This window comes from Elephas maximus, chromosome 1 (genome assembly GCF_024166365.1).
Source record: "Elephas maximus indicus isolate mEleMax1 chromosome 1, mEleMax1 primary haplotype, whole genome shotgun sequence".
Lineage (NCBI taxonomy): Eukaryota > Metazoa > Chordata > Mammalia > Proboscidea > Elephantidae > Elephas > Elephas maximus.
The window spans coordinates 102,087,233-102,111,740 of record NC_064819.1 but is presented as its reverse complement, the minus strand read 5'-3'; the positions used below and the strand labels follow the sequence as shown (position 1 = coordinate 102,111,740).

The 24,508-nt window shown below is 40.2% G+C and overlaps 1 protein-coding gene across 5 annotated transcripts in view; it reads left to right on the top strand.

Moving 5' to 3' along the window:
* The window catches only part of BTBD9 (BTB domain containing 9), a 454,871-nt gene that overhangs the window by 344,646 nt on the left and 85,717 nt on the right, over positions 1–24,508 (top strand). For all 5 annotated transcript variants that reach the window (XM_049891262.1, XM_049891280.1, XM_049891268.1 and 2 more), the window contains exon 9: positions 15,786–15,893. In XM_049891262.1, the coding sequence (XP_049747219.1) occupies positions 15,786–15,893 (108 nt within the window). The remainder of the gene's footprint in view (positions 1–15,785; positions 15,894–24,508) is intronic.

Genomic DNA, 24,508 nt, shown 5'->3' with positions numbered 1-24,508 from the left:
GCCGAAATGAACCAGACAACAACTAACAACAACATTTGCATAGTAAACTGTCCAATCCCTGCAAGGGTCTTTGCCTGCCTTATTTGCATAATAAACTGTCCAATCCCTTTGCAAGATTGTGGCCTAGTACATCATCTTGGCAGAATTACAAACCCAGGGCCAGAAGGGCCATATATAAAGAGAAACAATATATAACTTTTTTTTTCTTGTATAATGTTTTTTGACTTTAAAGGTTTCTATAACTTCTTCACCCTAGCTTGCTACCTCCATCCCCTTAGTAGGGTTCGGGAAGGTGGGGTAGTGGTTATCCTATTTGCGTGTCTTTAGCCTGAGAGTGTAGCTCCTGGGCATTTCATTGGTTCTGAAGATTTGGGAGATGGCTTTCATTTTCAAATGGAGTGGTATTCTTTCTGGTTCCATTTTCTCTCTAGTTCTTTTAGGGAAAATACCAGAAATTTGGGGTGAAAGGCAAGCCAAGTATTGTCAGTACAGTTGTCACAGTAACAAAGATGGGATTATGACTATAGCAGAATCTAAAAACTCTATGTGGAATTCACTGCAAGAAACACTTTCAGTAGAAGAAAGATTTTAGACATTTTTAGGCTAAGCCCAGCTTTAGTTTAGGCTGTACCTTTATTTCCTACCTCGGTGCAATAACTCTTTACTGCTTAGTAAGAGCAACTTTAGTTTTCTACTTCAGAGATTGGCAAACTTTCTGTAAAAAGCCAAGTAGTAAATATTATAGGGGTTGCAGGCCATACATTCTCTCCTACAACTATTCAGCTGTGCCAAATGGGTGTGGCTTTGTCCAGTAAAGCTTTATTTACAAGAACAGGCAGCCATGAGCCATAGTTTCCCAACCTCTGATCTTTTCAGCTCCCCTCCTCACTAACATATCCCGCAAATACAGATGAGAGTAAAGAGTTAGGGAAGCCCATTGCCTTTCATAGTTTCAAAAAATGTGTATGATATGAATAATGGAAATCAGCATTTAGTTTAGGGACAAGATACATACCATGACCCAGGACTTTTTCTACTGTGTTTTACAGAGGATGAGCTTTGGGGGCTGCCACAAGGAGGGGCCAATAGGAAGTCCTAGCAGAAGCACCAAAGGATTGACCATGTATTAAACTTTGTAACTGAAAGACAAAAAAAGGAACCGCAAATAATCTAAATTGAAATCCATCTCCCTCTCTTCTACCACCCTGCTCCCATTTAACAGATTATAAATCTGAGAGGATAAAATTGTAAAGCAAGACAGAGATAGAGTTGGGACTCCTGTCTCCATCTGATAGCACTGCTGCTCCTTGGACCAGATTGCCTTGGAATGTTCTGTGTCCATCAGAGGCTAAAGGGAGAGTCACTGGAGCCCTTCATAGTCCAAATAGGCTGAGGAGATAACTTGACCAGGAGGTTACTGAAGCCTCACCATTTTCTTCTTATTTGCTCATGCGTCCTCTTCCCTGGGGCTGCTGGGAGCCCCAAATTCCTTAATGCCCCCAAGCTGTTAGGGTGTAGACTGTGCTTGAAGCTGGAATTTTTCTAGCACCAGTTCCTTGGAGGTTACCTGAGGGCTGTTTCCCAGCCCCTGACACCCAAACATTGAATTGGTGAAGAGTATTGGTTACAACAGTCTCCTGTGTGATTCAGGCTGCCCTGGCTCCTGAACAAGGTATGTTGCATTAGCCAGGTCTCCTTCTGCCCTCAGCGTGAATCTCAATGTTGGATTTTGGGGATTCAGGGCTAGAATGGGAGGTTTCCGAGAAATCTGAGCTTTCACCTAGCTAAGGCATGATTCTTCCCTAACTTGTGAACATTTCTAATTTTTTCTGTCTATACCTTTCTGAATGTCTGAGTGTGAGTCAGGGCAGTGATAATAGAGGGATGTGGTGTGTACATGTGTGTTTTGGTGACTGCAGAGTTCTCAGGATGCCTGTATAGGTGTTATCAGCTAAAAAATGATAAGAAGAAAGTAAAAAGGGGTCCCAGCAGGTAGCGTTATGGCGTATTAAAAAAAAAAAAAAAAAACCAAATCCATTGCTGTCAGGTTGTTTCCAACTCATAGCGACCCTGCAGGACAGAGTGGAACTGCCCCATAGAGTGTCCAAGGAGAAGCTGGTAGGTTCGAACTGCCGACCTTTTGGTTAGGAGCCAAGCTCTTAACCACTGTGCTGCCGTAGGGGAGGTAGATTTTTTTTTTTTTTTTAATAAGGAAGGTTGAGCAGCTGACCAAAATAAACATAGTTTAATTCACAGAGTGCAGTATTCTGCTGCAGCCTCCTCTGTCCTTGAGTCAGTGTAGACTGGTCTAGCTGCAGCGGGGTCTCACACAGATACGGGGGGATTTGTTTATCTCTGCCTCCTTCACTCAGATTTTCTTCTTTCAGCCATCCAGTGTCCACCTCCAGAAAGCCTATCTTCCGTACAGGAGTTTACCCGGGTAGCTTGCCTGGAATACGTTTTGAAGGATTAGTGTACACGGCATGGAGCCCGGCCTCTGTGCCTGGTACACTCTGGTAAATATTCATTTCGGCACCTGGGAGGGTTATTTCTACAAAGGCAGCTCGTGCAGAATACATTCCAAGGAGGGAGTGTTTCTCTCTTGTCTGACAGTTCTTCAACCAAACCAACATGAGAGGGTGGGGGGACGCAACTCTGCAATTCTGCTGAGTATTCTTGAGACAGGAACATCTTCCTCTCATCTTCTGTATCAGTGGGGAGAGCTTTGACCATGCCCCATGGGGGGCTTTTGTCTGGACCTCTGGCTTTGGGGAGAAAAGTACAGGTGATTCCAGAAAATAAATGGCAACTGCCCATTTAGCCTTTGGTCCTGTAACCTACATAAATTTGGTTTAATTACAGCTGTTTAGTAGAGGAAAGCTAGGGTTATTACTGTTCAGCTGAAAACATTTGAATTCAAACTTGTGATCCCAGCTTTGAAGACTTGGATCAAGAAAACCATACTGAGTGGCCAGTGATCAAAAGAATTCCATTGAGAAACATAATTAGCCATTTTTCCCTCTAGCCATTACTAAAACTTACATAAAATCTTGCCTTCTTTTCTTGCTTCTTGGCCATTCTTCAAAAGATTTATCAGACAGTTACATATTAAATTGATTAATTATCTTTTGTTTATAAGAACTTAAAATCATTGTTAGGATTTTCACCTTTATGTATCTGTAGAGATGTTACTATTATTATTCTCATTAATGTTGCCTTTATTTTAATGGTAAGTTATGTACCACATGGAAGATTGTGATTTGTCACCTTAGACTTCAAGTAGAATAATCTCCAAGCGTTTAAGAATTTTATAGCACTTGCGACTTACTATAGTTTTATTGTTCTGTTTTAGCGAGTGGTTGTTATTATATGAAAGCCTTCATACAAGAATTTCACAGAGAAGTTCACCAGAGAAGGGACTTAAAGGAAGAGATTTAAGACCAGATAGATATGAAAGAGACAGACCGACTGAATTTCATTGTACAGGACATAACAGAATAAATACTAGCTTTGGGAAGGCGATGGGAGGAAGGCAGCACTCAGTCGTGAGAGAACCTCAAGGAAGAATGAGCAACAGCTAGCACAGGTGGCCCTGTTGGAGGAGGACAGGGTCTGAATTGGACGGGCAAGTGCTTTAGAATCATTGTCAGCATGAGCTGGGGACCGCGTAGACTGTGCCCTGTGGGGAAAAGAAGATGATTGAAAGCTGGAGCAAAGGTTGAAACCCAGAACCTTGATTTGGGCAAAAAGGTCAGTCTGATAAGAAAGAGAACGAGGTGTGGGAAAATAGCACTGGCTGTGTTAAGAGAGACCAAGAGAAGAGATTTGGTGAGAACAAAAAGGGATCATGTGCTCTAACAGGAAGAGTTTTGCCTTGTAGTTCATCCCTGCTGGAATGGTCTCTCGTCTGTAATATTCAGTCAAGCCTTTCTGCCTTGTTTTGCCCTTCCATTCTCTCTCTTTATCACTAGGTTGAGAGAATACAAAGATCTGCCTGTAGGTAAATTGTGAGTTCCCCCCACAGACACAGATTCCTGTGAGAACTGACCCAGGGGAATAGAGAGGAGCTGAGTAGCTTATTTAAATTTCTCTTTGGCTCTGCTTCTTGGTGCTTTGTAGGCTGTGTGCATGTGGGCACGTATTAGCATGTGGTCAGAGGAGGGGCAGGAGAATAAGCCAAGAGATGAAATAGCAGCCAGATTTGATGCATTTCCTAAATTATTTCTTAAATGAGACTCTCCAAAATGGTGTTGGTGGGGAGGGGTAGAGGTGGTAGACTGGCTGATGGGGTGACCAGTTAGTGTTTTTGGATTGCAATGTAATTGAGTTTATGGAATATTAAAGATGCTGTCCAGTGATGAGCTACCTGGGTTTTGAGAAGGGTGGTTTATCTGTAGGTCCCTCTCCTCTTCCCTGTCCTTCCTGTCCTGTTCCCTATATCCCCTTCACTTAACTCAGTAAAGCATATGATGCGTAAGGCACTGTGTTGGGTACCAGGAGGAATACCAGGGCCCTCAGCCATGGTCCCTACACTCAAGAAGCGACATCAGGGTGGTTCCTCCTGGCTGCACTTAGTCCTGAAAGATGAAGGGAAGGACCACTAGGAGAGGTATTATACAGGGAACCTGGAGGCAGGTAACTTTACTCCCCGACTAGTTGGGTATAGGCCCACATTGGGGCCATTTTATTCTGCAAGAGTCATAAATGTAAGTAAAAAATCAAGAAATAAAATCTTTAATACTCAGCTCATAGATTAGTGAGCCCTGAGCTCTTTAACATGCCTGTCTCTTCTTCTCACCCTCCTTATTATCTCATAGAATTGGGGACGGGACCAAAAAGCTCACACAACAGTATATTGCCCTCTGCTTTTAACAGAGATTCTGGCCTTTTCTAATCACATCAGCCCCTAATAGCCTTCCTGGCAAATGAAGCTGAAAGTGTGCTGAACTTGATACCTAGGGAGCTAAGCCCTGTGGTTTGGGCAGGACCTTGCCATTTCTGTCTCTTGCACGTCCTTCTCTGATCCTGCTGGCGAGCCAGATCAGGCGGCCTCACTGATTGTGTGGACGCATCATGAAGAGGAAGCTGCTGAGATCAAGGAAGATGGCCTTGAGGAGGAGGAGGGAATTGATGATGCCAAATTTAAACACAGGGAAAGTTCTGTAAGAGCTGGCACGCCTGCTTGGTGTGGCATTGCTGAAAGGTCTGTAATATAATGAGACTTTACCTTTTAAAACACAACAAGACCATTTGAATGGTTCCCAATATTTTAGTGTGAACATCTTGCTTAAGGAAGGGGCTATATTGGAACGAGTCACCTTGAAAAAGAGAAGAAAATGGCGTTTTTTTCTGAAGGGCTTCTTGGCCTGGACAAGATTTTCTCTTACATCTACACTGAAAGCATAAACTGAAAGAATTTTCATCAAATTGAACTGTGTAGCATGAAATCTAGATCGTAAGCCTGGCCAAAGCATATTTGTTAAAAAAGAGTTGACCAAGTGATTGAATAATCTGTAAAAGACTGTTTGGGCAGTCTTAAGCCACGTAAGAAAATTAGCCACGTAACTTGCGAAAATAGATTTGCCTTGAAAGCAGGAAATGTGCTGATAATTTTTTTAATGATGTTTTCAAATGTGATAATGTATGCAAAAACATTCTGAAAGCGGTAAGGTCTGTGTGAATGTGAGGTGGGATTATGATTAGTTGTTCACCATTCACTCCACACTCAGTACTTATTAAACATGACAGTTGCAGCCATGCTGTTTGGTGGCATGGTGCTAGCTTTTACGTTATCACATAAAACTTGAAATTAAAGACTTCATTCCTTCAAGGAGTAAAAAGATGGTCTCAATTAGCTGTTAAAGGCTAGTGGGTTTGCATTGTCTCAAAGTTTTGTAAATTTTTGTTTCATCCAGCTACCCATAGTTGTGTTCTGCAGACATGTTCACCACTGATATTCCTCTGCCTGGATTATACTGTATCAAGTGTAAGATTTGACAGGGAGAGAAAACCTCCTTTTGTTCATAGCCCCTTGGTCTATAAGCCATCCTACACAGTGGAGTCCAAGTGTATACCTTGCCTTTTCCTCACCTTGTTTTCATCCTGGGGCTTCATTGACTAAGCACAGAATGTATATATACCGGGTATCTGAGAGCCTGAGCTTGTCTTTTCCCTGGCCAGCTGGAAACAGATGTTCTTAACCAGTTTCATTGTGTCTTCTTCTCTTAAGGAAATCACCATCTGTGTCCCAGATATGAGAGACTAAACAGGATTAGTCAGTACATATACTTTCTGATGTTATCTAACGTATTTCCCAAGAACCCATCCCATCTGGCCAGCAGCCTGTATTTCCCTGCTCCTGTTGTGAGAAGAAAGCTGGCGTCGCCTTTGTCCTCAAAGGTCGTGTCCCATTGAGAGGCAGGGCTCCTGTTGTGGAAGCTCCTCGTGACTTCTCATGTCTGCAATCTGCAGAGCAGACACCTGGTCCACTTCACACACGTTTGATAAAACATTGTTACTTGGTTCTAGCCTCCTGCTGAGAATCTCATTTTGGGCTTGCAGTCCTCCAGCAGCTCTTCTCAGCTTGATCTTGTTCCCCACCTGAGGATGAAGCTACATAATCGAGCCCTGTGATACCTGACAATAAAGATCCTTCTCATCTTCGGGAAAATCCCAGTTTCTCACCAGTAATGTTGTTTCTTTGAAGCTATATTAATTCCTTGTGGCAGCTGTTACAGGCTCCCTTCTGCCTCTTGATAGCAGAGATTGGAATAGAGCCTCTGATATGTTGTCTTTCTGCTGCTCATCCAGAAGAGTGAGAATTGGACATGTGCTGCAAATTCCCTTTCTGACTACAGTTTCCTACCTTTCTCCCTCACCTTCATGTCTGCCAAATCTGTTCTTGCTTCATGACCTCCTGTCCCTTGCTCCCTCTGTTCTGAAAGTTAGTCATCCCTCCTCTGAGTCCACTTAATTCCTTACCAGTCTAGAGCTGGTAGATACTCTTAGTTGCCCTTCATTTCCCTGACCCTGCACTGTATCCTTCTTGTCTCTGTCGACTCGGCCTTCTCTCTGCTCCCCAGGTATCACTGCAGAAGAGAGTTATAAACTACAATGATTGTTCCATCTCAGCAGGCCTCACGGAGCCCATTCCAAAGCCTGTTTTGCCTTCCAAGCCCCATGCTGCAGTCCTGCCACCCTCAGCTTCTACAGAGAATCTTCTTTCATTTGCGAATGAAAAGATTGTCATCAAAATTGAGTTCTTTCACCATCTCTATTCTTCACCTCACTGTTTTCCTGGTCCCATAGCCATCACGTCATCATCGTCTTCCTTATCATCCTCATTGTTGTAACCAAAACCAAACCCATTGCTGTCAAGTTGATTCCAACTCATAGGGACCCTATAGGACAGAGTAGAATTGCCCTGTAGGGTTTCCGTTGAGCGGGCATGCCTTCTCTGTCCTACGCAGTCTGCTAAGAGCTTATCTTAGGCCCTTTTGATTCCAAGTGGCAGAAAACAAGTAAAAATAGCTTAAGCCATAAATGGTGACTTTATTAAAATGATTGAGAGATTGATTTCTCATAGAATAAAAGAAAAACCTCGTTGCCATTGAGTCAATTCCAACTCACAGAGACCCTATACAACAGAGTAGAACTGCCTCATAGGGTTTGCTAGGGTGGGAACTCTACTGGCCCTCATAAGGACTGAAACCAGATATTGGAATTCTGTTAGAAGCCCAGGCAGCCCTTCCTGGGGCCACACTGTCTGTCTTCTCTCTTCACTGTAGATGGCTTTCTTTGCTTCTTTGTGCCTTAGATGAAAGAAAGTCACCACAGACTATTCTGTCTGCATTTTCATCATTTTGTCTGAAGTGAACAGGGCCAGTTAAGCTAGAATCTCACATATGTCTAACTTTCTGAGAGAGGAAATCTGACTGGTACAGTAAACGGGTCATGTGTCTTCCTTGACTGCAGTCAGGTCTGCAGGACAAGTGGAGCTCACTCCACCTCTCCCTAGGGGATGGGCTGGGAGACAGCCCTCGAAAAGAAGAGTTACTATCCAGTGGACAGGTACTGCCCCCAAATCTTTGCTGTATGTGCTGTAACAGAATAATAAACTATAGGGACGGGAGGAGCCCTTAGAAATCATCAAATCCAGACCTTTCGTTTGACAAGGGATGAAACTGAAGTATAGATGAGTTAAATGACTTGTCTAATGTTCCTTAGTAGGTACTTAGTAAATAGTGACTTGTTGAATGGAAGAACAGTCATTTCTGAAGACTTTCCACAACCTTTAATAAAGAAAAATCTATATAAAATTTTGAGGTCAGGCATATCTGATTTTGACTGAGATTAGGAATGGATTTGATAATAAATTATTACTGTATTGCTAAAATCCTGGCAGGTGATCTTCCTTTAGTTGCCTGTTTTCACCCAGATGAGAAAAGTATTAGAACAGCAGGAGTCGGGACTCCGGGCCTTCCAGTGGAGACTCCCACAAACGGTGGACGGTTAGAACCAGACAGAACAGGCACTTGCTCCTGGTCTTAGCACCAGCCCAGTGGAGAAGCTGTTGATCTCAACTCTTCTACCTCAGCCGTTGTTCTCAGTCTGGCACAGAATCAATCCATTAAGAAAGGGATGAAAAAAATGCCGTTCAGCACAACATAGTTTGTCATCGCATGCATAATGCAGACTTTCCAATTAGAATGCTACAGTTTGGAAACTTCTTCACAGACTGATGAGAGAGCAATTATTTTAGAGAAGGGAAAACTCAGTCCACTGAGTTTGCCTCAAGTCACTTCTGACTCAGGCCGCAAAGACAAGAGTTTTGAAAACATATTTGCTATTGAATTTTGTATAAAAACACCAGCAAGGAGAGCAATTAGTTGCTGTAAACCGAACCCCCGGTAATCAATGGTATGCAGCCAGCCAGAGCATTTATGGAAGATGTAAGCAAAATCACGTCTGCTAATCAATTAAAAAAACCCAGCACTTCACTGCTTTTAAGGGAAATGTCACATTGAGAATAGGGAAGATGGAGGAGAGGACATTTAGTATCACCAGGTATTTCACGCAGTGCTCATTTAGTATCACCAGGTATTTCACGCAGAGGGTTTGTAGCAACAGCTAAACGGAGACCCGAGCTGCATCGATAGATCTTGGCCAGCAGCTTGCTTTATTCCACTGTCTTTGAAAATGGCTTCGGATGTACGGGTGGAGGTATGTGAGTATATGGGCGCTTCTCTCAGTTAAGGTCAGAGGGAGTGTGGACTGTCCTGAACAAGCTCACTGGGCAAACATTCTCAGCCGGATTAAAAGTCAGAATTATGTCTGTGTTGTTGGAGGTACAAAGGCAGAGAGACAGCTTCGCTGGCAGGGAAAGAAGTGAAAGGAGTTGGTGAGATTTTCGGTTGTGCCTTATTAGAGCAAAATTCCTCTCCAGTCGGGTGAGTAGGGGGAGATTGAGTCAGCTTTTCCTTTAGTGCCCTTAAGCTGCTCTTGCTTTTTTCCATTGAATCGACAAAGGGGTATTCTTTCCAGCTTAAGCCTGAATTCCAAGCAAATATGCACCTTGGCACATGAATTAGAATCCATCTTAAAAATTATAAAGCGTAGTGAGTCTGAGCCCTAGGCTCTATAACGGGAGATCCCTCAATGTCCCTTTTCCATCCTGGAGTCACTATGACCCCACATTGCAAGCCCCCAAACCAAAAAAAAAAAAAAAAAAACCAAACCTGTTGCTGTCAAGTCACTTCTGACTCATGGCGACCCCATGTATACAGAGTAGAACTGCTCCTTAGGATTTTCAAGACTGTGACCTTTCAGAAGCAAACCACCAGCCTTTCTCCCGAGGCACCTCTGGGTGGGTTCAAACCACCAACCTTTTGGTTAGTAGTCAAGTGCTTAATCATTTGCACCACCCAGTGACTCCTTGCAAGGTCCTCCCCCTGCAAAAAAAACGAAACCCACTGCCGTCAAGTCGATTCTGACTCACAGCGACCCTATACCCCAGAGACTCTTCATAGAGGACTAGAGAGGCAATGTCTCAGCCAGTCTGTGCACTTGGCTGCTGTTCAGAAAACAAAAATTCATGCCAGGAGAAATTATTGAGGTAAAGATCGATGGACTAGGCTAATAAAAATTAATATCTTCAGCATGCAAACTGAGATAGGCAGTGGATTAATATCCTTCAATACAGAGGGCATTTTGTAAGTCATTAACAAGAAGATAAATATACCGGTAGAAAATGGATAAAATATTCAATTTCAATGGTAACTAAAGAATTGCAAATTAAAATGAGATGTATTTCTTCTATCAAATTGACAGTATTTTAAAAGATAATACAACAGTATTGGTGATGACGCGTGGAAATAGGCATTCCCATACTCTGCTGGTACCAGCTGCCATCAAGGCGACTCTGACTCATGGCAACCCCGTATATGTCAGAGTAGAACTGTGCTCTGTAAAATAGGCTTTTCAGTGACTGATTTTTCACAAGCAGATCACCAGGCCTTCTTTTCAAGGCGTCTCTGGGTGGACTTGAGCCTCCAACCTTTCACTTAGCAGCCGAGCATGTTACCGTTTGTACCACTCGGGGATTCCTGACTATCATTAGTACAGACTTTTGTTTGGGGAAGTGTGCAGCTATTTGGTAATACATATGAAAGCCTCAAAATGCTTATATGTCCTGCTCCAAAATTTTCACTTATAGAGACTTTCAAAGGCAGTGATCACAGAATTAAGAATGTTCATCAGAGTTTTCCTAACGGTGAAAGATTATAAACTACCTAGGTGTTTAATGATAAGCTATTGATTAAATAAATTATAGGGCAACCATACACCAAAATATTAAGAGGCCAATAAATACAATGTAGAAGAATATTTGATGATACAAAAAGGTGCTCATAGTAGATTTTAAGCAAAAGAAGCAAGTCAGCAAGTCACAAACACACAGCAAGTACAGTGTGTTTGAGTTTATAAAATTACTGGAATTATAGGTGATTTTCATTTTAAAATAATAACTTGCCTTAAAACAAATTAGAGGACTTTATAGAATAAGGTACTTTAGAGCATGATATGTACAACTTAAAAAAAAATTATTTTAATATATGTCTCTACTAGAACATTTATGATACTTACAATTGGTCTTCCTTTTTTATCTTCCTCATATCTGAAATCCCCAGGGCAGTCTTTCTCCATGAAATATTTTAAGTTCTATCCAAAAGGGGACTGGTTACTCTGATAAAAACACTAATTCATGCTTATCCGGAAGGTGATAAACCTAGCTTTCCATAATAATCCAAAATCTCATTGGGAAAATAGCTTTAACATTGTCTCCCAACAAACTTATTACTAGGACTGTTAAATGAAGATACTTATTAATTAAACTGAAGTTTTTGTTTTCTGGTTTTATTTTACTCTGGCAAAGTTATGGATAATCTCAGCCCAGAGCATACATGGAACATATGTCAAGAACACAGCCCAGGTGGTTAGAGTAGAGTTTTTAAAAAGAGAAATACAGAAGGCCTTTCTCAAGAGGCTTATAATCAAACTCAGAGCCAGACAAACATAGACACAAAAAAATATACTTTAAAAAATTATTTATAACTTGGAATTGATCAAAGATCTAAATTTAAGAAAGAGCTAAAACCATAAAACTCTTCAAAGAAAACATAGGGGCAAATCCTCATGACCTTAGATTTGGCAGTGATTTCTTAAATATGACACCAAAACCATGAGCAACAAAAGAAAAAATAAGATAAATTGGACTTCATAGAAATTTTAAACTTGTACATCAAAGGGCATTACCAAGAGAGTGAAAAGACAGCCCAGAGAATAGGAGGAAATAGTTGCAAATCACATATTCAATAAGAGTTTAATATTGTAGGATATTATATAAAACAACTCAATAACAAAGAGACAAACAACCCAGTTTAAAAAATGATCAAAGGACTTGAATAAACATTTCTCTAACGGAGATATACAAATGGCCAATAAACACGTGAAAAATGTTCAACATCATTAGTGATTAGGGAAATGCAAATCAAAACCACAGTGAGATACTGCTTCACACCTACTAGGATGGCTATATTATAAAAAATATTAAAAAAAAAAAAAACAAGTAATGGTGAGAATATGGAGAAATTGGAACCCTCTTCCACCACTGGTGGGAATGTAAAATGGTTCAGCCACGGTGGAAGAGAGTTTGGTAGTTCCTCAAAAGCTTTAAATATAGGGTTACCATATGACCCAGCAATTCCACTCCTAGGTATATACCAAAAGATTTGAAAACAAGGACTCAGATACGTATACACCAATTTTATAGAAGTATTATTCACAATAGCCAAAAAGTAGAAACAACTCAAGTGTCCATCAAGAGATGAATGGGTAACAGGATTGGATTTCTGGGTTTGACCATAGTCTCTTGGGACAGGTTGGTCAGTTATGTTCTACATCCTAGTTTGGTGAGTAGTGTTTGGGGTCTTAAAAACTTGCGAGCAGCCGTCTAAGATACAACTATTGGTCTCTACTCGTCCAGAGGAAAAGAAAAGGAAGGAAACCAAAGACTCAAAGAACAAACTAGCCTGCAGCAGAAATAGTTTACATGAACCATGACCTCATCTAATCGGAGACCGGAAGAACTAGGTGGTGCCCGCCTGCCACTACTGACCATTTTAATCATCAAGACCACAATAGGTGGAAACTGATAGAATGGGAGAAAAATGTGGAACAGAAGCTCAAATCCTTTAAAAAAAAAAAACCAGACCTACTGGACTGGTTGAGACTGGAGGATTTCCCAAGACTTTTGCCCTGAGATACTCTTCAAGCCTTGAACCGAAACTAACCCCTCAGGTCACCTTGTAACTAAATAACAAAATGACTCAAAGTATAATGATTATCACCAATAAGTATGGGGCTGCTTTTGAAAATTACCTATGCGACATCAAGTAGTCATCAGTAACTTTAAAACAAAGATGAGAATGTAAGGGCCTAGGGAAGCTAGATTAATAGAAATGGAACAACCGGAGCAGAAACAATGACAACATTTATACATTGTGAAGAAGGAAACCAATGTCACTTAACAAATTGTGCATAAATTGTTGAGTGGAAACTTAAACTGCTGTGTAAACCTTCACCGAAAACACAATAAAATATTGTTTAAAAAAAAAGATGAATAGATAAACAAAATTTGGTATGTACATACTATGGAGTATTATTCAGCTATAAAAAGGAATGAAGTTCTTATACATGCTATGACATGGATGAGCCTTGAAAACATTATGCTAAGTGAAGTAAACCAGACACAAAAGGACAAATATTCTATTTGCTAGACAAATTCTTAGCAACATAAAGTTGGTTAGAGGTTACCAGGGGCTGGAGGGAGAGGGGGGATAGGGAATTATTGCTAAACGGTTGCAGAGTTTCTGTTTGAGGTGATTAGAAAGTTTTGGAGATAGGTAGTGGCGATCGTTATACAACACTGTCAATGTAATTAATGCCAATGAATTGTACACTTAAAATGGCAAATTTTATATGTACAAATTATATGTATACACACACATATATATACTTATATATAATCTCCACAATTTTTGAAAGTGGGGAGAAAAGACTAGCACATACCAAAAAAGTTACTCATGATAAATATAAATTAGCATAAGCTAACTGCATAAAGGAGCCTTGGTGGCACAGTGGTTAAGAACTCAGGTTGCTAACCAAAAGGTCAACAGTTCAAATCCACCAGCAGCTCCTTGGAAACCCCATGGGACAGTTCTACTCTGTTTCATAGGGTCGCTATGAGTTGGAATTGACTTGACGGCAACCGGTTTAACTGAATAAAAGTGCTGAGAGCTCTAGAATAATATTTCAGAAAAAGACTAATGAGGGAAATGATTCATTTTCTTACCAAGCCAGCTGGTGTCGTCTAAGAGTAGAATTACTGAACACTTAAAAACAACACAGTAGAATCCTTTCTGAGAATACTTTGAGAGATTAAAATCTCAGGTAAATAAAAGGGAATCAGTGTGTGTAATCTGTTTTCTTAAAACCTTATAACAGTTTATACACTAAAAGATGAATCTCCAAATATTAGATATTGTTGGTCTAGTTGATAGCAAACAGAATTACAATTGGAAACAAGTAACAAAGGGTAAGGGGAGAGAGCCATTCCTAATCTTCAATAATAGGTTTATAGACTGCACTCATGCAAGGGATTTTCATTGATGTCAGTTGCAAGATTAAGGGAAAATAATACAAGCTACTTTTATAGGGAGATAGGCTATATAGGTTGTAAATTATGACCCAGGTACATGAACGGAGAGTAACAGAAACATATGGCAAGGGATCACAGAAATGGGCTCCAGGTCAGTATTATAGGGTTGGAGCCTGTCTCCACTACTCACTAGTTGTATGATTTAGGCAAGTTTTCAGTTTTAAGCCTCAATTTCACCATCTATAATTTGATGAGAATAATAATGCTTGCTAAGAGGATTTTTGGAAGAATTTAATAAGATAAATTATATAGAGCATTTAACTCAGAGCCTGGTACACTGTAAACATTAAGGAAATGTTGGCCATCATATCATTGTTATTGTTGTTATAAATAATGCATTCGTTCAGCATTCATTGAGCGTAGTCCCTGTGTGAAACACTGTGCTACATACTGGGTGTATCAAAATCAGTAAGAGATAGGCATTGTCTTCAGGGAGCCCACTCTATTCTAGCTGGTGGAGGAAGCAAATATCCATGGCCAACTATCAAGCAGTAAGGTAGATATCTTGTACAGGAAGGACTTTTGAGGCTGAAATTATGGAGAATAGTGATATATCTCCCTGTGGCACTTGCCTTCTAGAAGCAAAACTCTAGACCACTTAAACCACAAGTATGATCCCATATTGCAATGTTTAGATTTTTTTATTGTTTATTTTTTAAGTTGAGGACTGACATATGTACAGTGTACAAATCTTAGCTCAGTTAATGCCTTTATATCCATGGAACTACCAGTCAGATCAAGATTAGCACATTTCAAGAAGAAAAAAATATTAGCACATTTCCAGTATCCTAGAAGGTTCCCTAATTGCTGTTTCTCACGGAGAAGTAATACCTCCCTGAGAAGTAATCACTATTCATATTCCTGGCACCATAGATAAAATTTGTCTGTTTTTGAGCTTCATGTAAATGGAACCATACAGTCAATACTTAGGTTCCTATCTGGGCAGAAAAAGGGGAGAAGAAGAACAGAACCAATATAATCTCTGAATAATAACATTTTACTAATAATATGTTTGCCTGTGTCTCCAAATCAGATAATCTTAACAAAGTTATATAAAAACATGATAATAAAGGTCGTAGGGGCACGCTAATTATCACCAATTAGAAAGCACAGATTCTCCCATGAATAATGTTCCCAAAGGTGGTACCTTCTGTCAATCCAGCTATTTGGGGATGAGAGCTTAAAGAATTGGGAAGGACGATTTGCAGACATCTTCTCCCTCCCAAACCCATTTGAAAAGCTTTACCACTTGGGGGACAGAGGCTGCCTGGAATCAGGTGACTTGGGAAATAAGCTGATAAAGGAACAAACCTTCGCTGTAGACTGACTCTACTTGCTCTCTTAATACTTTTATTGGGTATTCACTTTCTTTCTCTAGTACTGGAAGTGTGATAGGGCATAGGGGACAGCTGGGAGGGATAGAGTAGACATAGACTCACCCACACCTACAGCCTAACGATACAACCTGTTAGAACATTTGTACCATCCTTATGTTTTTCTCTTTGTTCAGGTTATTACTTTGGGACTGTGATGATCGAAGCTATAGCTACTACGTTGAGGTTTCTACCAACCAGCAACAGTGGACCATGGTGGCTGACAGAACTAAAGTCTCCTGCAAGTAAGTTACTTTCTTTCAGAAATTTATTCCAATTGAAAAGACAGACTCTTTTGCTATGGATTCAGAAGGTTCCAATGAATATTCACGAAACTCCAAATTACGTTCATATTTGGAGATTGAAAACATATTCCTATGACTTTATTTCTGTTTTGACTATTAAATACTTAGATAAGAATTTACTTTATGTGACCAAACAAGCTTTCCCTATCTCATGGTTTGAACTTGACTCACACTATTAGAAAGGACATGTGTACCTAAGCAGGAAAGAAAGATACTTCACTTACACAAGCCTATGTCCCCCCACACTCCATGTTACTCCTGTTAGGTTTTTTTATTTCCTTGGAGAAGTTTGCTGAAGTGATACACACTTCAGTAGTTATTCTGGGATTCCGTTCTACTCCCCACCCTCACATCATTATCAGGGTTAGCTTTAAATATTCATCTCATCACAGTGTTAGCCAAGCTGTCATCTAAACTAAGGAAATGCCTTGTACCTTAGGTTCTCCATAGGCAGACAGAGATATTTAACCCCTATGGCATCGGGCTCACATGGTTGCAAGGGAAGCTAAGAGGGAGGATTGTATGGATTCTGACCAGGCTAGAATAACAGTACATGAAAAGAGTTCATTATCTTTACGAGCAGAGCTAGATTCTCCGGGAAGCAAGATTATAGCAAAGGGCCATGATTTCTTAATAGCATTAATGGTAGCATGTTTAATGTACAGTCTGACACCATCGTTAGAGTGAGCCTCATGCTGTTGTCACAGTAATTATCATATAGCATGTTTATATTAGGGTAACATTTGCTACTGTAACAAAGCCCCAATATTTCAGTGGCTTAACATAGTAACATTTCTCAGTCCAGTGAGGGTGTTCCTGGATGTTAGGTGGCTCTTCTCCACAAGTGATTAAAGAACCCAGGCATCTTCCTTTTTGTGGCTCTGCCATCGCCTTGGGTCTCTTCATTAAGCTGGCAGAACATAAAGAAGACATGCCTGCTTCTGAGAAGCCCTGGTCTAGGTTTGGTGCACATCCCTTCTACTTACATCCACTGGAGAGAACTAGTCACTTTGTCACATCTAAGAACTAGCAGGACTGAGACATCTAGTCAGTCTCTGGCTAGACAGCCACTACCCAGTGGAGCATAGATTTTGTGATTATCTCTGCCACAGTATGTAAGAAAACTTAACAATTATTCAGTAACTTGCATGGCAGCACTGTTCAGGAATTTTTTCTCACTTTGTCCTCAATAAAGAACACCTTGTAACAATTATCTTCATTTTCTAAAGGAGAAAATGAAGCTCAGAGAGGCTAAATGTCTTTTCCAAGGAACAGAGAGCCAAGATTTAACCCAGGGCCCTTTCTACTGTACCACATTGCTTCTTATTACCCAAAGCATTGCTAAAGAGGGTGAAACCAAGCTGTACGACAAAAGGGGGAAATGGAGAGGCTAACATTTCCAAACTGCTGGAACACTTTTTATGTGATAGGAAGTCTGTCAAGGCCCATGAACAATTGCCCATTTATCTTTACAGTGTAATTTCTTATTGGGTATCTAGCGCACAGACCCTCTGTTTCCTCAGAGCTCACCGCCATCTCCATAGCTTACTCTTTCCCACCACCTAGCTCTTCTGTCTTTTCATTAACATAAACTGGATTGTAAACTCCTCATGGGAGAGAACCGATCCTCATCTCTTTCTTTTATGTCCCCCTGTTGGAGATGCTATATAATGTGGGTTTCTAACAAGAACTGACTGACTATTGACCACGTACATGGAATAATGATTTTGTATTTAAATAAATTTTCCTTGATTAAAAAACCTGTTCACTCATTAGATTAGATCCTCTCCCAGTAGCTTTGCATTAAGTTATCAGCACCTTTTTTTCCTCTTTTTTTATTTTTGTTTCCTTTCCTTGGTAGATATAAATAATTTATATGTTTTCAACTTTGTATTTTAGCACTTAGGTGCTACAGCGATGCGTGTTTTACAAATTAATAAATAATATATCAGAAGAACAAGACTAGTAACAAGAAGGCAAAGTGTCTGTTAATAGTCTAAGAGTCAGTGGGACCAAAGGTGATGATTTCGTGTTTATAAGAGTAACCTGAATCTGTTGTGTATCCCGTCTTCTAGTTAGGTCTTAAGAAATATAGCAGGAGATATGCAGATAATAAAAACAGAAAGCTTTTCCTTTCTAACTTAATATACCCCAGAGCAGACCTCAAGAGAGGATTCTGTTAGCTTCAAGAATTGTAGCCTTTGCTTTATTGAAATAAAGTGTGTGAGTCACGTTATAAATGAAATTAGTTAGGATCTTTAAAGATCACAGCGCTGCCTCTTGGTAGTATTCTTCGTAACCAAGAAATCAGAGGATAGATTTTTACTGTCCTCGGAAAAACCTCTAGGAAATGATTCTCCAGTGTCTCCTTCTAAGTCTCTCTGCTCCGGGGGTGGACCATTTCCCTTTATATCCATCTTAAGTCCTTTCCACAGTGGGAGCTTCTCTTGTTTTGCCTTCAGGGGAAAGGGTAATTTTCTATTGTAGATAATCTTATTTTTGTATTGACTGATTTTTAAAAATTACTTTCTTACCGCTATTTATTCATGTAAATTAGCCTTTTACCCTTTAAGCGTCCTTCACAAACCTCACTATGCCATCATTGATTCCTTTTCTCTGCTGTCTTTTAAATTTTGAACCCTAAATCTGTGTCAATACAGTAAGATACTAACATCAGTTTTTAAATTATAAATGTGAAGCATGTACATGGAAAATTAAACAATTCAGAAGGGTATTAAAAAAAAACCCAAACCTGTTGCTGTCAAGTCAATTCCGACTCCTAGTGACCTTGTAGGCCAGAGTAGACACTGCCACATAGGGTTTCCAAGAAGCGCCTGGTAGATTCAAACTGCCAGCCTCTTGGTTAGCAGCTGTAGCTCTTAACCACTACAACAGCAGGGTTTCTATAAACAATGACAAAATTTTACCTTCCCATCTTCTGTTCCATGGCTCTGAGGTTACTACTTTTGACCATTTCTTTTTTTGTTTTTATAAATTCTCAACTATAAATAATGTTTTTGTGACTACTTACTAATGCATCACTTTTACTAATTCCTTGCTGCAAAAAAATGAAGAAATTTAATTGATTTAACCACTCTCCATTTTTTGTTAGTTGTGTTTTTCTTTTTAGTTATACTGTTGTGTAATCTTTTAAAATTACTCAATTTACTTAAATTTCTATTTTTTGTAGACAGTGTTTCTTGACTCCCAGCTATGTTGATGAAGAAATTACCACCCCTATATTTTCCTCTATCTTTACCCTTTCTACTTTCCATCTGCTATTAGCTATGCCTGCACTGACATTGTGAAGATTGATGATACTTTTATAGTCTGTCCTGTAACTTACAGTTCAATCCTCTGTATGTTAACTATAAACAGACCCTGAAAAGGGAAGACCACTAAGATTTCATCATCATAATATGATTATGTAAACATTGTTTGCTACAGATCTAGTCATTTGTTGGATGTAAGGTGAGGGAAACGTTATTCTACGTATTCTGTGTCACTAAACTTGTGTCCCTTTTGCAAAAACTGTATTGTGTTCAGATAAAACCGATTGGGTTTTCTTACACATGCTCAGAATCATTCCATATGTTAAATAGCTTTATATTAGGCAGATTTTTGTTTTCCGGAGTTTCTAATTGCCTATTTTTCTTGTTACAGAAGTTTCTAAAAAATACTGTTCATTAGTTGATTAATTGAACAGACTGCTGCCTAGGCCTACTTTACATCTGTGATCCTGAAATTTCTTTTTCTTTCCTGTCTAGATTGGTTCTGCTGTCTCTTGGATTTCTTTTTTCTTTTTGTGGAATGTGGGTAAAGGGGTAAGCTATTTTCCCTTCACATAGAAGTTGACCTCACGCTCCGTTACTTTTCTAGATCTTTCCCCTGGAAACCTGAAAGAAATGGAATGTCAGCTGTCTTATTAGGCAGTATCACTTATGATAAAAATTACCCAGTTGGTAAATTGCATCTGACCTGAGAGGACTATAAATAAACTGTAAATACCTGGTAAGGAACCATACCTTTGGACTTCCTTGAGTGCAATGACTTTTGTAATTGGGCATGTCCCTTGTGAAGACTCTGGAAACCATGGTTTTGGAGTTGTTACAAGAAATATTAGTTTCTCTTTGGAATGTGAGGCTTCTAAGCCAGAGTGATTCCATATTTGTGCAGCGTGAGTCTTATACACACCTACCTGAGCTGTTGCCTACAGGCCATAAAGAATAGCTTCTGGGCAGTTGTGTACACTGCTACAAGGACTCCCACTGTGGAAAAATGCCTTCCGCTGTCCTGATGCCATGCTGTGTTTCCTATTCTCTATTAGGGTGACTCTGAAGCCAAGTATACCCTGCTTGGGTCTTCTGAGTCTGAACATTTAGTTAAGAACACCCCTGTGGACACTGCATAGAGTAAATCTCTAGGTAATTTTTTCCGGAAAAGTATGTGGAAAGCAGATTTTCAGAATATCTTGCATGTCCGATTCATAGTTTGACGGGATATGGAATTCAGTTTCTTCAGAATTTTGAAAGCTTGGATTTACTGCCAGCTTGCATCTAGTGTTGCTGATGAGAAGTCTGATATCAGTCTGATTCCTGTTCTGTGTATTCATTAATTTTTTTCTATGGAAGCCTTTAGAATCTTCTCTTCATCCTCAGTGGTCCTAAATTTCACAGTGATACTGGGTTGTTTTTCATCTATTCTGTACATTTTTCTTCACTATGAAAATCTGCCTAGTTCTCCACAGATTTATGAATAAGTAATGTTTCATCTGAGTGCCATTTTCTAGAAGTTCACCAAAATATTTGATTTGCTAATGTCCGTCCCTTCAGTTTGCCACAGTTATGTAGGTGTGTTCCCTTTTATGTTTCTTTGATGTCATGCTTTCTAGAAAGGGAGAGAGGTAAATGTGCCTACCCCTGCCATCTTATACCTGAATTCCCGAAAGCACTACAACATGGGGTGACTTGTAGCCAGCTGTTGATAATCCTCATTAACTCCTGAATCATTTTTCCTTTGCTCTTTTTTGCCTGGCTGTGCTTTTGCTATGTTATGTAGCTATCTTGTCTTCTGCCAGAGTCTACACCTGTTCATTTTTTAACCATTCCTTCACTTTGCAATAGCCCCATTGAGTAGTAATCCTGTCTGCTGAAGTGTTAGTGATCTCAGCTATCTCCTGTCCAAGACAGTGCCCTTGGCAAACATATAAATGATGTTGTTGTTGTTATTGTTAGGTGCCGCCTAGTCGGTTCCGACTCATAGCGACCCTATGCACAACAGAATGAAACACTGCCCAGTCCTGCGCCATCCTTACAATCGTTGTTATGCTTGAGCTCATTGTTGCAACCACTGTGTCAATCCACCTTGTTGAGGGTCTTCTTCTTTTCTGCTGACCCTGTACGCTGCCGAGCATGATGTCCTTCTCCAGGGATTCATCCCTCCTGACAACATGTCCAAAGTATGTAAGATGCAGTTTTGCCACCCTTGCCTCTAAGGAGCAGTCTGGTCGCACTTCTTCCAAGACAGATTTGTTCGTTCTTTTGACAGTCCGTGGTATATTCAGTATTCTTCGCCAACACCACAATTCAAAGGCGTCAACTCTTCTTCGGTCTTCCTTATTCATTGTTCAGCTTTCACATGCATAGGATGTGATTGAAAATACCATGGCTTGGGTCAGGCGCACCTTAGTCTTCAGGGTGACATCTTTGCTCTTCAACACTTTGAAGAGGTCCTTTGCAGCAGATTTACCCAATGCAATGCGTCTTTTGATTTCTTTCTTTTTTTTTTTTTAAATTAATTTTTATTAAGCTTCAAGTGAACATTTACCATTCCAATCAGTCTGTCACATGTAAGTTTACATACATCTTACTCCCTTCTCCCACTTGCTCTCCCCCTATTGAGTCAGCCCTTTCAGTCTCTCATTTCATGCCAATTTTGCATCTTTTGATTTCTTGACTGCTGCTTCCGTGGCTGTTGATTGTGGATCCAAGTAAAATGAGATCCTTGACAACTTCAGTCTTTTCTCCATTTATCATGATGTTGCTCATTGGTCCAGTTGTGAGGATTTTTGTTTTCTTTATGTTGAGGTGTAATCCATACTGAAGGCTGTGGTCTTTGATCTTCATTAGTAAGTGCTTCAGGTCCTCTTCACTTTCAGCAAGCAAGGTTGTGTCATCTGTATAGCGCAGGTTGTTAATGATTCTTCCTCCAATCCTGACACCCCGTTCTTCTTCATATAGTCCAGCTTCTCGTATTATTTGTTCAGCATACAGATTAAATAGGCATGGTGAAAGAATACAACCCTGACACACACCTTTCCTGACTTTAAACCAATCAGTATCCCCTTGTTCTGTCTGAACAACTGCCTCTTGATCTATGTAAAGGTTCCTCGTGAGCGCAATTAAGTGTTCTGGAATTCTGATTCTTCGCAGTGTTATCCATAGTTTGTTATGATCCACACAGTCGAATGCCTTTGCATAGTCAATAAAACACAGGTAAACATCCTTCTGGTATTCTCTGCTTTCAGCCAGGATCCATCTGACATCAGCAATGATATCCCTGGTTCCACATCCTCTTCTGAATCCAGCCTGAATTTCTGGCAGTTCCCTGTCGATATATTGCTGCAGCCGTTTTTGAATGATCTTCAGCAAAATTTTGCTTGCGTGTGATATTAATGGTATTGTTCTATAATTTCCACGTTCAGTTGGATCGCCTTTCTTGGGAATAGTCATAAATATGGATCTCTTCCAGTCAGTTGGCCAGGAAGTTGTCTTCCATATTTCTTGGCATAGACGAGTGAGCCTCTCCAGCGCTGCCTCTGTTTGTTGAAACATCTCAACTGATATTCCTCCAATTCCTGGAGCCTTATTTTTTTTTTTGCCTTTCAGAGCAGCTTGGACTTCTTCCTTCAGTACCATTGGCTCCTGATCATATGCCACCTCTTGAAATGGTTGAATATTGACTAATTCTTTTTGGTGTAATGACTCTGTGTATTCCTTCCATCTTCTTTTGATGCTTCCTGCATTATTTAATATTTTCTCCATGGAATCCTTCACTATTGCAACTCGAGGCTTGAATTTTTTTCTTCAGTTCTTTCAGCTTAAGAAATGCCGAGCATGTTCTTCCCTTTTGGTTTTCCATCTCCAGCTCTTTGCACATGTCATTATAATACTTTACTTTGTCTTCTCGAGAGGCCCTTTGAAATCTTCTGTTCAGTTCTTTTACTTCATCAGTTCTTCCTTTTGCTTGAGCTAATTGACGTTCAAGAGCAGGTTTCAGAGTCTCCTCTGACATCCATCTTGCTGTTTTCTTTCTTTCCTGTCTTTTCAATGACCTCTTGCTGTCTTCATGGATGATGTCTTTGATGTCATTCCACAACTCGTCTGGTCTTCGGTCACTAGTGTTCAGTGCCTCAAATCTGTTCTTCAGATGGTCTCTAAATTCAGGTGGGATATACTCAAGGTCATATTTTGGCTCTTGTGGACTTGCTCTGATTTTCTTCAGTTTCAGCTTGAACTTGCATATGAGCAATTGATGGTCTGTTCCACAGTCAGCCCCTGGCCTTGTTCTAACTGATGATACTGAGCTTTTCCGTTGCTCTTTCCACAGATGTAGCCAGTTTGATTTCTGTGTGTTCCATCTGGCGAGGTCCATGTGTATAGTCACTGTTTATGTTGGTGGAAGAAGGTGTTTGCAATGAAGAAGTCCCAATTGGTCTTGCAAAATTCTATCATTCGATCTCCCGCATTGTTTCTATCACCAAGGCCATATTTTCTAACTACTGATCCTTCTTCTTTGTTTCCAACTTTTGCATTCCAATCGCCAGTAATTATCAGTGCATCTTGATTGCATGTTCGATCAATTTCAGACTGCAGCAGCTGATAAAAATCTTCTATTTCTTCATTTTTGGCCCTAGTGATTGGTGCATAAATTTGAATAATAGTCATATTAACTGGTCTTCCTTGTAGGAGTATGGATACTATCCTATTACCGACAGCGCTGTACTTCAGGATAGATCTTGAAACGTTCTTTTTGACGATGAATGCAATACCATTCCTCTTTGAGTTGTCATTCCCAGCATAGTAGACTATATGATCGTCCAATTCAAAATGGCCAATATGAGTCCATTTCAGCTCACTAATGCCTAGGATATCGATGTTTATACGTTCCATTTCATTTTTGACAATTTCCAATTTTCCTAGATTCATACTTCGTACATTCCATGTTCCAATTATTAATGCAGCTGTTTCTTCTCATTTTGAGTCATGCCACATCAGCAAATGAAGATCCCGAAAGCTTTACTCTATCCATGTCATTAAGGTCGACTCTACTTTGAGGAGGCAGCTCTTCCCCAGTCATCTTTTGAGTGCCTTCCAACCTGGGGGGCTCATCTTCCAGCACTATATCAGACAATGTTCTGCTGCTATTCATAAGGTTTTCACTGGCTAATGCTTTTCAGATGTAGACTGCTGGGTCCTTCTTCCTAGTCTGTCTTAGTCTGGAAGCTCAGCTGAAACCTGTCCTCCATGGGTGACCCTGCTGGTATCTGAATACCA